This window comes from Oryctolagus cuniculus, chromosome 6 (genome assembly GCF_051225735.1).
Source record: "Oryctolagus cuniculus isolate XC-2025 breed Fujian yellow rabbit chromosome 6, ASM5122573v1, whole genome shotgun sequence".
Taxonomy (NCBI): Eukaryota; Metazoa; Chordata; class Mammalia; order Lagomorpha; family Leporidae; genus Oryctolagus; species Oryctolagus cuniculus.
Genome location: NC_142872.1, coordinates 93777679 through 93793320, shown reverse-complemented (window position 1 = coordinate 93793320; position 15642 = coordinate 93777679). Strand labels below are relative to the sequence as shown.

Below are 15642 nucleotides of genomic sequence, written 5' to 3'. Positions count from 1 at the left end.
TTTCTCTCTCTGCTTCTCCTTCTCTCTCTCTGTAACTCTGACTTTAAAATAAATAAATGAATCTTTGGTGCTCAGTTAGTTGTCACCGATCAGGGAGAACATATGATATTTGTCCCTTTGGGACTGGCTCAATTCACTCAGCATAATGTTTTCCAGATTCCTCCATTTTGCTGCAAATGACCGGATTCCATTGTTTTTGACTTCTGTATAGTATTCTATAGAGTACATGTCCCATAATTTCTTTATCCAGTCTACTGTTGATGGGCATTTGGGTTGGTTCCAGGTCTTAGCTATTGTGAATTGAGCTGCAGACAGTTTTTTTGTTTGCCAATTTAATTTCCTGTGGGTAAATTCCAAGGAGTGGGATGTCTGGGTTGTATGGTAGGGTTATATTCAGGTTTCTGAGGAATCTCCAGACTGACTTCCATAGTGGCTTTACCAGTTTTCATTCCCACCAAAAAGGGACAAATATCATATGTTCTCCCTGATCGGTGACAACTAACTGAGCACCAAAGGGGAAACCTGTTGAAGTGAAATGGACACTATGAGAAACAGTGACTTGATAAGCCTTTGTCCTGACTGTTGATGTACAATTTAATACTTTATCCCTTTTAGTACTTTTTTTGTTCTAGTACTATTGGTTGAACTCTGTAATTAACACACAATTATTCTTAGGTGTTTAAATTTAACTGAAAAGTGATCCCTGTTAAATATAAGAGTGGGAATAAGAGAGGGAGGAGATGTACAATTTGGGACATGCTCAATTGGACTTGCCCCAAATGGTGGAGTTAGAAACATGCCAGGGGATTCCAATACAATCCCATCAAGGTTGCATATACCAATGCCATCTCACTAGTCAAAGTGATCAATTTCAGTTCACAATTGATCACACTGATAGGTCTAAGAGTCAAAGGGATCACACAAACAAGACTAGTGTCTGCTAATACTAACTGATAGAATAAAAAAGGGAGAGAATGATCCAACATGGGAAGCATGATACACAGCAGACTCATAGAATGGCAGATGTCCTAAACAGCACTCTGGCCTCAGAATCAGCCTTTAAGGCATTCGGATATGGCTAAAGAGCCCATGAGAGTATTTTAGGCATGGAAAGCCAAGACATTTTGGAAAAAAAAAAAAAAAACTAAATGAAAGATCTCTGCGAGTGAGATCCCAGTGGAAAGAACAGGTCATCAAAGAAGGAGGTACCTTTCTCTGAAGGGAGGAGAGAACTTCCACTTTGACTATGACCCTGTCGGAATAAGATCGAAGTCGGCAAACTCAAAAGGCTTCCACAGCCTTGGCAACTCATAACTAGAGCCTAGGGAGATTACTGATGCCATAAACAAGAGTGTCAAATTGTTAAGTCAACAACAGGAGTCACTGTGTACTTACTCCTCATGAGGGATCTGTCCTTAATGTGTTGTCCAATGTGAAGTAATGCTGTAACTAGTACTGAAACATATTTTACACTTTGTGTTTCTGTGTGGGTGCAAACTGATGAAATCTTTACTTAATATATACTAAATCGATCTTCTGTATATAAAGATAATTGAAAATGAATCTTGATGTGAATGGAATGGGAGAGGGAGTGGGAGATGGAAGGGGTGCGAGTGGGAGGGAAGTTATGGAGGGGAAAAGCCATTGTAATCCATAAACTGTACTTTGGAAATTTATATTTACTAAATAAAAGTTAAAAAAATTAAATAAATAAATAAATCTTTAAAAAAAAGAAAGTCATAGTCTTTTTCAGCATTAACTTTGGGAAAAAAAAGTGTTGTTTTTTTTTTTTCTGAACTTCTGTCATCAGGAATTTTTTTCTTGGTATGTGCAGTGAGACTCCTACCCCTTTGTGGAGACTCCTACCTCTTATTGCCTCTGTTCTTGTGTTCTTTCTGCATTTATTTCATTAAATGTGAGTTTGTAATCAAGGGGAGGCAGAAATACCCAACACTTTTGAAGAAAGGAAAAAAGACCAATACAATCTAAGAATAACAAGAACTGCATACAACACTTACTGGTCAGAGAAAATGTTTGCTGTTTTTCTTAAACACAGAGGCAGTTTTTAAAGAGGTGAGAAAGAGATGCATAGTATATTTATTCCCACAAGATAAATATCACCTTTTTTCCTCTTTCTTCTAGTGACAAGGTGATAAGACTTTTTCCGAAGACAGACGGGGAAGCACATGCCCTGAAGAAAATGTTCCGCCAACTTCAGGTAATGGACGGGCCACTCAACTTCTCGTGGAACTGTTATACTTGCGATGTGTTTACAGGGCTTTGCTGGCAGGATTGAGTAATTGGAATTCATTAGCCAGTAGAAGTAAAGGCTAAGAGATAGCTTAAAAGAGCATTTAAAGGATAGCTTAAAAAATTATCTGACACATAATCTATTTACTAGTTCATTTATTATCTGCCTTCTAGCTAGAACGGAAGCTTCATGGGAGAGTTGGGTTACTTCTGCTCATTGCTGTATTCCCAATAAGTGTCTGGAGTATCCCAGAAGCTCTGTGGGTGCTTTATTTATTTAATGAATGCATTTAGCACAGGGTTTTCCAGAGTTTCACTTTTCCTTTTGAAATCTCCCGGTGGATCCCCAAGACGCATTCCTTCTAAACAAAACTTAAAGCAGAATTGAGTTGAAGAAAATAAAAGTGAGGAAGTGTTAGGTTGATGGAGACTTGAGCTTAGTTCTGGCTTCTGGGAGGTAGGCCTGGTGGAAAGGCTTCAGGTCACCGAGGCAATCGGTGGTGGGGGTGGGGAGCACTCAGAAGGTAATTCTCTGGAGAGTGTTGGTTTTATAAGCATAGGATGCTTCCTGTCTCAACTTCCTGGTTCATAAGTGATTAGCCCCCTGCCAACCTCAGGCCTCACTAGATGCCTGCACCAGTAGAACCCCTAGTCTTGGACTGTGGACCTCAGAAATGCAAACTGCAATCAACCTTATTCATTCCAAAAAATAAAAAAATTAGGAAGTGAAGTTAATTAATTCTGCTGTGTTTCAATGAGTCTGATAAGAGCATTTCATTGGTAAAGGTCTGAGTGGTTATTCAATCTTTGATGGATTGGATGGATTTAGAGTTTCTCATCTCCCTGTCACTGCATGTAATTGAGTGTTCACTTTTATGAAAAGTCATGTTGAGAAGTGTGGCAGTTGGCTTTGGTCCTTGCCTAACAAAAGAGCAGAAAGTCCATAGAAGATGTGGTGGATAAGGCTTCTTTCTAAGGGACAACAAAGCTTGCTGGCATTTCCTAAACCCCATCTCCTGGAAGGAACCTCTGCTTTCCTGACTTTGAGGTTAACTCTTCTCTGGTCATGTCTTATCCTCAGCCCCATGGTGTCTGCCTCGGTAGTCAGATCTGTACACTCTCCAGTGGTCCACCAGGGACAAAAAGGGGCAAAGAAACAAAGCAAATGCTGAGTAGAAATTTCCATTTCCACTGGCATTATTTAAGTGTGCCACTGGAAAAATCAGGCACTTTTTAGTATGGAAGTCATTGATTTAGGGAACAGATATTCTGAACCAAATATTGGGACAGAGGAGTCTTCTCTGATTTGTGCTAGGCCTCACGAAGTTGTGAAAACAAAATTGCGCAGTTATACAGGTGAGGATCACTCACCATTATCAAAGGCAGTAAAATTTCATATATGAGGACTGAGAGAGTTATTTATAAACTCTCAGAGAGCATTAGCTATGGACCCCAAAGGCGGAGCACAGAGCTGCTGGCTCTGAGCACAGAAATCTTTTGGATCCTTTTTTGTAAGCATTTGAAGGAAAACATTCCTGCATATTTGTTTTTATTTAGTGGTTAAGGAAAGGTAATAAACCAGGGAGGAAATGGTTTAGATGTGAAGGAGCTTAGAGGACAGCTGACAGGAGCGGGACCAGGGGAATGGTGGAAGAGGGGAGCAGAGAGGACAGAAGAAAGGGGGTGAATATGAGACTGCTGAGGTCACTGCAGCCGTTCTGCTCCCCTGAGAATGACAATGAGCCCGTCTCCATCGCTACGCTCCAGCCACAGCACCACCCACTTTCCCTAAGTTGCTTCATTTGACCAATCTTCTGAATGCATACCATCATTATTGCTGTTTTACGGGTGAAACTCAGAGAGCGGGACAGAGCTTAGGTAATTTGCCCAAGTCACAGTGTGCAACATGCACCCAGGGCCGGTGGGAGGCCTGCCTCTTGCCTCTGGCCTGTTTACCCTGATCATCTTTCGGTGGAGATTAAGCCTGAGTTGGCAGGGCAGTAGAGCCTTGACCCAGAATATGAATATTCTCATGCTCTCATTTACTTCATTCCTAGAGTCAGGGCTTGCCAAGACCACCCCCAGCTCGCGTGATTTGCACGAGGCCTCAAACAACCCAGCATGCAGTCCCTTGTGCAGCTCTGATTTATTCCAGCAAAGGGACACAGAGCAAAATCACCAAGGGGAAAAAGCACATGCAGGGAAGTCCAGGGGAACACGGGCACAAGCCTCTAGGAGATCCCTTCCAGTGCAGTCACACAGGACATGTTTAATTCTCCTGCAAGGAGTGTGATAGCACGTGTGCAATGCTGTCTAATGCAGAGGCCAAGGTTTTATCACAAGCCATTCCCTAGCACATGCCAACATCCCAGACTTCCAGGAGAAAAGTAGGTGTTTGGCATGAACCATATCGGTTGCACAAACCATTTAGGTGCAGTGCGCCACTCTTTCCGGCTAAGAGGAACCCTCCTCAAAGTCGAGTTCCCAGATGCCTTCCAACACCAATTTTGCAAGCAGGCCTTTCCAGAGATAGCATTTACCAGGCCCCAGCTGTTCAATCTTTTCTGCACGTTTCTTCATTCTTTGCACTAAAGAAGTAGTTTCTATTGGACTGAAGAGAGATGCATTAAGCTTAGCTGAGTTGCAATCTGAAAGCATCCCATTACCTTGATGTCATTTGAAATTCGAATGACTTCACCAAGTGATCCATTTGCACCATGGAAAGCAGAAAGTATGGCCAGGCAGAGAAGGCAGCCTGCAGAGAAGAAACAATGTGACTGCCTGTCATCTTCTGCCCTGTGGAGCTGATGGGACAGAATCAGGGCCAGTGCCAAGAGCATCTTAGAACAGCCTGTGCAGTACATCCAGAGGGGGCAAAGGAGGAGGGTTTGCCAGAAGTCTATTTAGTTGCCTTCTTCCCCCAAAACACAGCATGATAGAAGAGAGACAGCCTCAAGATTTTTACCCACTGGTGTCCACACCCTACATAATGGCTCCCCGAGTGCAGGTGCAGGCTGGGAACAAGCTGCAAATATCATTCCCTTGATAATGTCACATTATGCCTCTGGAAGGAGATTACCTGGGGTGGGTTGAACCTAAAAATGGGGAGTCTGTTAGGCACAAAACATTTTCTCCAGCTGTTTCTCAACAAAGACACCGGAGAAGTGCGCCTTCTGGTCACAAAGAAAGCAGTTTACACGTTGTTGTGTTGGGAACAGTCCATGGGGACCCTGTGGCAAGGAATGCCAGTGACCTCTAGAAAGTGACTGTTCCCCAGCTGATTGGCAGAAGGAAATGGAGACATCAGTCCTACAACCACAAGGAACTGGACTCTGCCACAGCCACGTATGCTTGGAAGAGGACTGGAAGGTCCAGTTGAGAATGCAGGCCAGCAGATACCTTGACTTTAGCCCATGAGACCCTAAAGAGAGAACCCAGTCACTTTCATTCCTGCACTTCTCACCTACAGAAATGCAAGATGACAAATGGGTGTTTTTTAAGCTGCTAAATTTGTGCTAATCTGAAGGTAACAACCTATTTCTTGGCCTTTGGCTCTCCATTTCATATATGAATGCTTCAAGTTAATTCTCCTGATTTCACTGGCTGTAACTCAGCATTTTAGAAAAAGTAAAAAGTGATTGGACTACATGCTTAGGCTATAAATTCACAATGTCTTATCTGAAACATGAACAAATGCAGAATGCCTGTGCAACGTTGAACGGAATCCGAGACGTACCCTCAAAGCATAGCTAATTAGACATACAACTGCTGCTACAAAGCTGGTTACTTTCCTAATTAAATTTTATGGTTTTGCTGAAGAATTAAAACAAGAAATTTAAACAGAAAACCATACCCCCAGAGAACTGGATCGAGAAAGCACCAACCAATTAAATTGTTAATTAAGAGCATAACCATGATTTAAATAAAGTTATGATGAAAAGGGAACAGTTTGCAGGTGAGTAAAATTAGAAGCTGAACACTATGTTCTGCCTGCAATTCTTCATAAATTCTTTGTCCTCTGATGGAATACCAGTGGCTTTGTAAGAACACAAAATTTCTTTTATAGAATTGACACACGCTGGTGGGAAGAAAAATTGAATGACTTTTCTGTTTCCAGCTCTCTCATCAGAGAGCTATAGGACAGGAAACTATCCTATTTGTTGAAGAGTTTGTCATTTTTTTTTTCAAGCTAGAGTACAGCCTTCAAAATGTTAGTTGGTTTGTCAGGTGTCTTTGAGTGAAATGCCAGGAGTCCTAAAATCCCATGGAAGAAAGCTGCATTTCCTATGTGGAAGGCTTTAGCCTTCCTCCTTGCCTTGCTGCGGCCATCCCTGTGGGGTGTTGTGCTATAGTTACTTTCTGTCTTCTCGAACCCTCCTGGGTGCACCCCAACAGGAGTTTCAGAACACCTGTGACCCCCTGCAGTTTGGAAACTCAGATGTATACCTGGATAGTTTAAGCAATTGGGAAACTTGGGAGGAAGAATATGGGAGGTACAATCCATGCTGTGGGAGTTATTTGTTCTCAATATCATAAACTGTGTAAGTAGGGACAGGTGTTTGGCTCAGGGGTTAAGATGCCAATGACGATGCCCACATTCCATGTTAGTGCGTCTGGTTTGTAGTCCCAGCTTTGCTCTCCATTAAAGCTTCCTGCAAATATGCACCCTGGGACACAGCAGTGATAGCTCAAGTATTTGGGCCCCTGTCACCCACATGGGAAATGGAGACCTAAATTGAGTTGTGGGCTCTTGGCTTTGGGTTGGGCCAGCCCCAGCTGTTGTGGGCATTTGGGGAATAAACCAGCAGATGGAAGATGGAAGATCTCGATTTCTCTCTCTCTCTCTCTCTCTCTGTGTGTGTGTGTGTGTGTGTGTGCCTTTCAAATAAAAATGAAAGTTTCAGACATCAAAAAGAAGTAATGGAATTACAGAACCTCTTATTATGACCCCAAGGGGACAGTCCCCAAGATTCTTGTCTCTTGAGCACATGCACCCTCTCCCAGGTGACCCACCAGACGAATTGAGGTTATGTTGTAAAAGGATTTTTCAGATACAATTACAGCCCTGATCCGTTGGCCCTAAAGTAGGGAGATTATCCAGATGAACCTGACATAATCAGGGGAGCCCTTTGAAAATAGTTTCTCCAGCTGGTTGCAGAAAACAAAACCAGAAAGACTCATTTTTGATGGCCTGGAAGAAATCAAATGTCCATGCTATAAACTTTCACATAGAAAGAAATTATGCTGACTTCTAGTTTCTGAGAGCTGTCCTCAGGCTACGGAAAGGGAAATGGGGACCTCAGTCCTACAACCGTAAGGAAACGATTTTCAACAACTGCTGGGGAGAGCTTTCTGAGCCCTAGACAAGACCACAGCCCCAGCTAACACCTTACCTTCAGCCTAGTAACATCCTGAGAACAGATCAAGGCACACAGTCCCCAGAAATCTAACCTAGAGAAATAAATAACAAAATGAAACTACTGTTTGTGATAATTTAGCAATAGAAATATAATACAAATGGCCTTAGACAGCCAGTAACTTGATGCACTGGCTGAAGAGACACAGAAGAGTTATGAATGATAGATGGAGAGACTTTGATCTGTGTTCAGAGCAGGAAATTGCACTTCCTTATTTTTGTTAAAAGCGTTATACAGTAACAAAGCAGAATTACTTTTGTTTTCTCTGGTGTTATTTTTGAAAGAGAAAAAATCTCCTTCTAATCCAGGTAGATGTCCAAGTACAGTTATATTTGGAATTTCAGAAACACAACTTTCAGTTTTAGCTTGCATTTTGCTCCCTCTATGTGGCTACTGATAATTAGTAATTCAATAACAAAAGCCTATTAAAAGAAATAACATAATATGTAGAAAAACAAAACTGTATTAGAAATATTATTTTAAAGCTAAAAAAAAAAAACCCTTTCACCCTATGATAATGATGATCTCAGCAATTCTTTATCTACTTTACTCAGCCAAGCCGAACACAAACTTGGGTTGATATCATAATATTTTGAGTTGATTGTATTTCCTTTCTATTGGAAAGACTTTCCAGTTTTGATGTTTAAACAACCTGTTTGACACTAATTTTTAAACTTTAAATATGATTGCTTTTTTTTTTTTTTTTTTTTTTTTGACAGGCAGAGTGGATAGTGAGAGAGAGAGACAGAGAGAAAGGTCTTCCTTTGGCCATTGGTTCACCCTCCAATGGCTGCCGTGGCCGGCATGCTGCGGCCGGCGCACTGTGCTGATCCAAAGGCAGGAGCCAGGTGCTTCTCCTGGTCTCCCATGGGGTGCAGGGCCCAAGCACTTGGGCCATCCTCCACTGCACTCCCTGCCACAGCAGAGAGCTGGCCTGGAAGAGGGGCAACCAGGACAGAATCTGGCGCCCTGACCGGGACTAGAACTCGGTGTGCTGGCGCCGCAAGGTGGAGGATTAGCCTATTGAGCCGCGGCGCCGGCCAAATATGATTGCTTTTGTTGGTTGGTGGTAACTGCCTTTTGCAGAGGCCTTGTCTCAGTATTCGTCACCTTGCTCATACTGAACTGACGGCTGTTTCTCACTGTGTACCATGCCTTTCCTCAGGTAGGTCTGGAGCTCTTCTTTCCTTTGCCCACCTGGTAAACCCCACTCATCTTTGACACCTAGACCAAAGCATGTGATTCTCCATGGACTCTTTGACATCCTAACATCTATATCACTTTGTGTTTTCTCCCCACCACCAGCCTTATATAATGAGTTTCTTACAGATCTGAAATGTAATGCATCTCTGAATTGTGTGTGAGCATAAAGGAGTATTGATGGAAGAGAAAGTTAGGGATGAAAGAGGTTTCCATGCAGAGTCCTGCTCTTACCTCCAGGACGACAGCCAGTCAAGGTTTAACCGACCCCTCCAGTGTCTGTTCCCACTAGGTCACTTTTCACGTGCATCCTTCTGATCTCACCTCAAAGATAACAAATATTGGATAGAGTGATTTGTACTCTGTTAAATGTGGATCTCACACCACTCCATTTTTAAAGAGCATTAACATGTAATCAAAAATACAGGAATAAAAAAAGTTTCTTTTTCAAGGGCGCAGATGGTGCTTCTTAGTGACTGAGAGGTTTTCCATCAAGTGTGCAGATTATACTGTGATGCCATTTCTTGGACCCATGAACTCACAGCAGCCTTTGAATATTCATCAGCCATAGCTAGAAAGACTGATTGATTAAAGAGGTTTCCTATTTTCAACTGTTTTGTATTTCTGACTGTGTAAACGGGGAGTGAATTCCCCTGCTTTGCTTGATTTTTGAGGTTGTTGTTGGTGACAAGGGTGATACAACCTATAACCCTTTTTAGAGAAGTTCACCATTGTCCTAATCACTGATATGAGGGCAGAAGTGCATAAATGAGTTTTAGTGCCCCAATACCAATGACTGAATCCATTCAGTTGCATTATAAATATTTAACCATGTGAGGTCTTGTACAGGTCAAATGTGGAAAGCAGTTAGCATGGTGGCCAAGAATAATCCCTAGAGAAATACTTCCTGTGTTCATATCCAAACATTTCCATGTACTAGTTGTATGAGTGTTGGCAAGCTACATAGTTTCTCTTTGCCTCTATTTCCTGATATGTAAAGTAGGCAATTCCAGAAAAATTCTCATGCTTTGTGACAGCCTGGGACTGAAATGTGTATATGCATGGATGCATGCATGTATGATAATTATTTGTCCACATATTTTGTCTCCACTACCAGATTGAGAACCACAGGACAGAAAGGAGTACTTACCATTCTTCTTTGGGTAGGATCAATGTCTGGCTCATCTTTGTTTCCTTGATACTGGAAGTAGAAGGCATTCAACAATTTTTTGAAAGAATGACCAATTGTTGTTCATTCATCCATCTACTCGCCTATAAGTATAATACAAGCACCTCTAACTTGGATTCTCATCAAGAACATAAGTGTGACTGAATATATTTTCAGCAAGATTTAAAAAATGAAAATGTAGATATAAATAGGAATTGATGGGTTCCCAATGGTAGAATGATAGTAAAGGGAGTATGGTGGAACAGCAAGGGTATGAGTAGGGGAAATTATCCATGTCTTCAATTACTAAAAAGAGTTATGGAAGAAGTGGGATTTGTGTAATGGCTTGATGATAAGTTTGAGAGAACTACCTCAGAGATCTGCACTCTTCCACCAGAGCCTCACCTGACTTTAAGATTTTTGTCTCGGGGTATTGACTAACTCAATGAATACAATAAAGCTGATTATCAGAAACATTTCAGTTTGAAAATCAGAGCTCAGGTGTTCTGCCTAGGAGTCAATTTGTGGTTTATTTAATCAAAAATGTCTGCATGTCTTTAAGCTTCTGACATACTTGATTAGCAACCAGTTCCTTAAAACCCAAAAACAGCTATTAGGGATGCATATGTGGCAATTCTTTGTGCCCTAAAAAATTCAGAGCAGCCTTTACATATTCATCAGCCACAACCACAAAGACTTTGCTTGATTAAAGAAGTTTCCTGTTTTCTACCATTTTGTTTTTCTAGTTGTATAAATGTAGAATGATTAAAATTCCCATGGTCCCACAAAGATATTTCTTAGATATTTTTCTAATAATTGTGTTTGCTTTGCAGCTATATGCTTATCAGTAATCCTCCTATTTTCTTAAACTTCAGTCACATTTTGAGTATGGACTGTGATCTGGGCCAACACTCAGCATCATACTATTGAGAAATAGGAAAGGAGAAGGTACAAATAGCATGGAATATAATATAGCAGGGGCAGTACATGGACCAAGTACTGGAAATGTGATCTTTGAGAGGCTGTATCACAGATCTTGTTTGTTCAATCCTTTAGAAAAATGTAAGGAGTACAAGTGTGCTGTGGGATGATATACTCAGGGAACAAGCCTTGGGTTTTCAGGCAAGGAGTGACTAGATGGGAGTGTAAAAAATGGAAGGGTGAGACATACCCTTCTTCCCTCCTTCAATATCTCTGTCCCTCTTTGTCATAAAACTCCAGCCACCACCTCCAGGGCCTGATTTATAGTAGACAGTCCATTCATTTCATCAGTAAATCATATTGCACAACAAAATCAGTCCAGGTTCTAGTCTATAGACAGAAAACACAACAATAATTTGAATGGAAAAATATTAGTACAGTTATATATTGCTTAATGTCAAGGATATATTCTGAAGAGCTTGTGCTGTGGCAGAGAGGTTAAGCCTCCACCTATAGTGTCAGCATCCCATATGGGTACCAGTTCAATTCCTGGCTGTGCCACTTCTGATCTAGCTCTCTGCTAATGCACCTGGGAAAGCAGTAGAAGATAGTCCAAGTACTTGGGTTCCTGTATCCATGTGGAAGACCTGGAAGAAGCTGCTAGCTCATGGCTTTGGCCTGGTCCAGCCCTGGGAATTGAAGCCATTTGTGGAGTAAACCAGCAGATGGAGGACCTCTCTCTGTCTCTCTCTCTCCTTCTCTCTGTAACTCTGCCTTTCAAATAAATAAATAAAATCATTTTTAAAAAGGGATATATTCTGGGCCGGCGCCATGGCTCAATAGGCTAATCCTCCGCTTTGTGGCGCCAGCACACCGGGTTCTAGTCCCGGTCGGGGCGCCGGATTCTGTCCCTGTTGCCCCTCTTCCAGGCCAGCTCTCTGCTGTGGCCTGGGAGTGCAGTGGAGGATGGCCCAAGTCCTTGGGCCATGCACCCACATGGGAGACCAGGAGAAGCACCTGGCTCCTGCCTTTGGATCAGCACGATGCACTGGCCACAGTGCGCCGGCCGCAGTGGCCATTGGAGGGTGAACCAATGGCAAAAGGAAGATCTTTCTCTCTGTCTCTCTCTCTCTCTCACTGTCCATTCTGCCTGTCAAAAAATAAAAATTAAAAAAAATAAAAAAGGGATATATTCTGAAAAAGAAACTATTTCACCATTTTGCAAACATCACAGAGTGTACTCATTCAAATTTATATTGTATAGCCTACTATTACCTAGGCTATAAGGTACTGTTGTAAATGTGGTATGTCATTGATGAAAACATCATTGTATGCCACATGACTTTATATAGTAATATTAACTAGTAAATTGTGACTACTTAAAGGCACATGGGAGGAAATTTAGAAAATGGCTACTACCGCTCTGAATGAGAAAGAGTACCCAAGGAAGGGACTATGAACTCAAAGTAGACATCTCACCCTTTATATCCCCAGGGAAAGATTCAGAACTCCTTGGAATCAGTGGCCCGCTGAGTAAGAAATTTGCTGGGGTGTCAGTAGGTAGGGGTTGATCTCTTGTTTTGGTGTCAGTAAAATATGCCAGAGAGTAAGTCCTCACTGGCTCTCCCATGTGGCACCCTTCCATGCCATTTAGAAGGGGAAAAGGTACATGAGAAGTAGGGAAAAAAACATCTTCCGTTCCTGTGTCTTATAGTATCACAGTAAAGCCCTCTCTTGACTAAGACTACCATTGACAAGCTATCAAAGGAGAAGTATATATGGGGCCCAACCTGCGTATCTTAAAGCAGGACAAAAACAGAGTGGATCTAGAGTTGAGAGGCAATGTAATGATAGTAGCCACTGCAGCTTAGTTGGCTCCAGGGATATGGTGGTTAATCCAGTAAATGAAGTTATTTGTTCTACCTAACCCAACATCTAATGAGGAATATAGAAAAGTGAAAAGACTATAGCCAAGGGTAGGTATAATGGCATAGCATAAAATCTTTTAATCATCAAAATATGAGAGATTTAATAGGCACCATACATTTATTGTATAGCAAGAACTCTGCTAAATGCCAAATATAATGGTACTTCAGAAAGTTCCTGGAAAAATAAGATTTAAAAATAAGTTTGTTTTGGTGCAAAATTTTTTAAAGCCATGAATACTTTTTTCATACTATATTTTTTCCATGAATGTTTTGAGAACTCTTTTTTTATGTATTTAGGAGAGAGAGAGAGAGATGGAAAGAGGGAGAGAAGAAGAGAAACTTCCATCCAGTGATTACTCCCCCAAATGCCTGACACAGCCAGTACTGGATGAGCCAAAGCCAAAAGCCAGAAACTAAGTCCTGGTCTGTCATGTGGGTGGCAGAGATCCAACTATTTGAGCCATCACCAGCTGCATCTCAAGGTGCACATTAACAGGAATCTGGAAGTGGGAGCTGAGCTGAGATTCAAATTCAGACACTCAGGGGATATAGCATCCCAACTGACATTTCAACCAATGGGCCAAATGCCCACTCCAGAAGTACCCTCATATATTATTTCATATAATTCTCACAACTTAAAGGGAGATTAGACTAATCCCATTTTTACAGATGAAAATATTGAACCATCCTGTTCCATTCAACAGAAGACTTTTCCAATTTAAGGAGTTCCTTTATGAACATGGTTTAAGGAGAAGTTTCACCTGAAATTTTTATCAGATTAAAAATGGCTAATATTATTTGATGGACAGCTGACAGCAAGAATGGACACACCATAATGTAGGTGTGATGAGTTTGGGAGTCTAGCTGGAAGGAACTAGGAGTGTGCCACAGGCACACATAGATCCCTTTACAGTGTTGTCCTTAAGTGGTATGGGCCTGGCCAATGGACCTGAAATGTCTCCTACAACCTATTTAACTTCTTTATTTGAGTAATAATCTGTTAAGCAATCTAAGTATCTTTCATCTTAAATAATTATCGGCAGACATTAAAAAGTTATTTTATTTTTTAAAAAGATTTATTTATTTATTTATTTATTTGAGAGGTAGAATTACAGACAGAGAGAGGGAGAGACAGAGAAAAGGGTCTTCCATCCACTGGTTCACTCCCCAAATGGTTTCAATGGCCAGAGCTGAGCTGATCCAAAGCCAGGAGCCAGGAGTTTATCCTAGAACTCCCACGTAGGTTCAGGGGCCTACACACTTAGGCCATATTCTACTCCTTTCTCAGGCCATAGCAGATAGCTGGATTGGAAGTGGAATAGCCAGGACCCAAATCAGCAGCCATATGGGACGCTGGTGCCAAAGGTGGTAGCTTAGCTTACCATGCCATAGCACCAGCCCCAAAAAGTTGATTTTCTAATGTGATTTGAGAACAATTGAGGATGTGCTAAGAGATTGGAGGAGAAATGAGAAAAAAGTGATAATATATTTCTGTTTTAACACATCTCAGATTGATTCTACACATCACAGATCTTATTGTTTATTATAATATTTGAAAAATACCCAGGAAAAGGTGTAGAGATTATACAGAAAATAAAACATTGATTTGGGAAACACAAAATCTCTCTGAGACACTTATTCTCTCAAGAGCATAAGTGTCTTTGTTGTTCAAGAAACCAGCTGTTCAGGAGATTATAATATGGCAGAATAGTAAGGAAGCTTACTGCTCTAGTTTAGAGGAAGATAGGGAGAGGGAGGAGTGGGGAGGGGGGGGAAGCAAAAGAAGAAATTAGAAAAATAAAAAACAGTGCTGGAGACTTATGGAATACTATCAAACAACCTAACATATGAGTCTTAGGAGTTTCTGAAGTCATGAAAAGAGACTGGATTAGAAGGCCTTTTTAGTGAAATAATTACAAAAAACTTCATTAATTTGGAGAAAGAAAGGGACATCCAAGTACAAGAAGCACATAGAACTCCTAATAGACATGACCAGAAAAGATAGTCACCATGACACATTGTAGTCAAACTCTCCTCAGTAAAACATAAAGAAAGATTCTGAAATGTACACAAGAGAAATGCCAGGTTACTTTCAGAGGAACACCAATTAAACTCACACCTCACTTCCCATCAGAAACTATACAGGCTAGAAGAGAAGGGCAAGATATATTCCAAGTCTTAAGAGAAAAAAAAACTGTCAGCCCAGAGTACTGTACCCTGCAAAGCTCCCATTTAATAATGGAGGTAAAATAAAGACATTCTATAGCAAACAGATATTGAAAGAATTTGCCACCTCTTATCCAGCCTTTTAAAAATGTTTAAGGATGTGCTACACACAGAAACCTAGAAACACTGTCATCACTATGAAAGAACATGAAAGCAGAAAAAGTAAAAGTACAAAGTACAAAGAAAATCCAAAGTAAACAATAGGAATATTTATGGAAAAATGACAGGGTCAAGTGATTACTTATCAACAGTCACCTTGAGTGTAAATGGCCTCAACTTGCCAGTTAAAAGATACAGACTGGCTGAATGGATTAAAAACAAACCCATCTATTTGTTGCCTACAAGAAACACATCTCGGGGTCATAGTGCAGCAGGTTAATCCTCTACCTGTGGTGCCGGCATCCCATATGGGCACTGGTTCTAGTCCTGGCTGCTCCACTTCTGATCCAGCTCTCTGCTATGGCCTGGGAAAGCAGTGGAAGATGGCCCAAGTCTTTGGGTCCCTGCACCTGTGTGGGAGATCTGGAAGAAG

At 41.3% G+C, this 15642-nt stretch overlaps 1 protein-coding gene across 3 annotated transcripts in view; it reads left to right on the top strand.

The window, feature by feature from the left end:
* The window catches only part of CPA6 (carboxypeptidase A6), a 351124-nt gene that overhangs the window by 144594 nt on the left and 190888 nt on the right, over positions 1-15642 (top strand). For all 3 annotated transcript variants that reach the window (XM_002710456.6, XM_089336346.1, XM_089336347.1), the window contains exon 2: positions 2143-2218. In XM_002710456.6, the coding sequence (XP_002710502.1) occupies positions 2143-2218 (76 nt within the window). The remainder of the gene's footprint in view (positions 1-2142; positions 2219-15642) is intronic.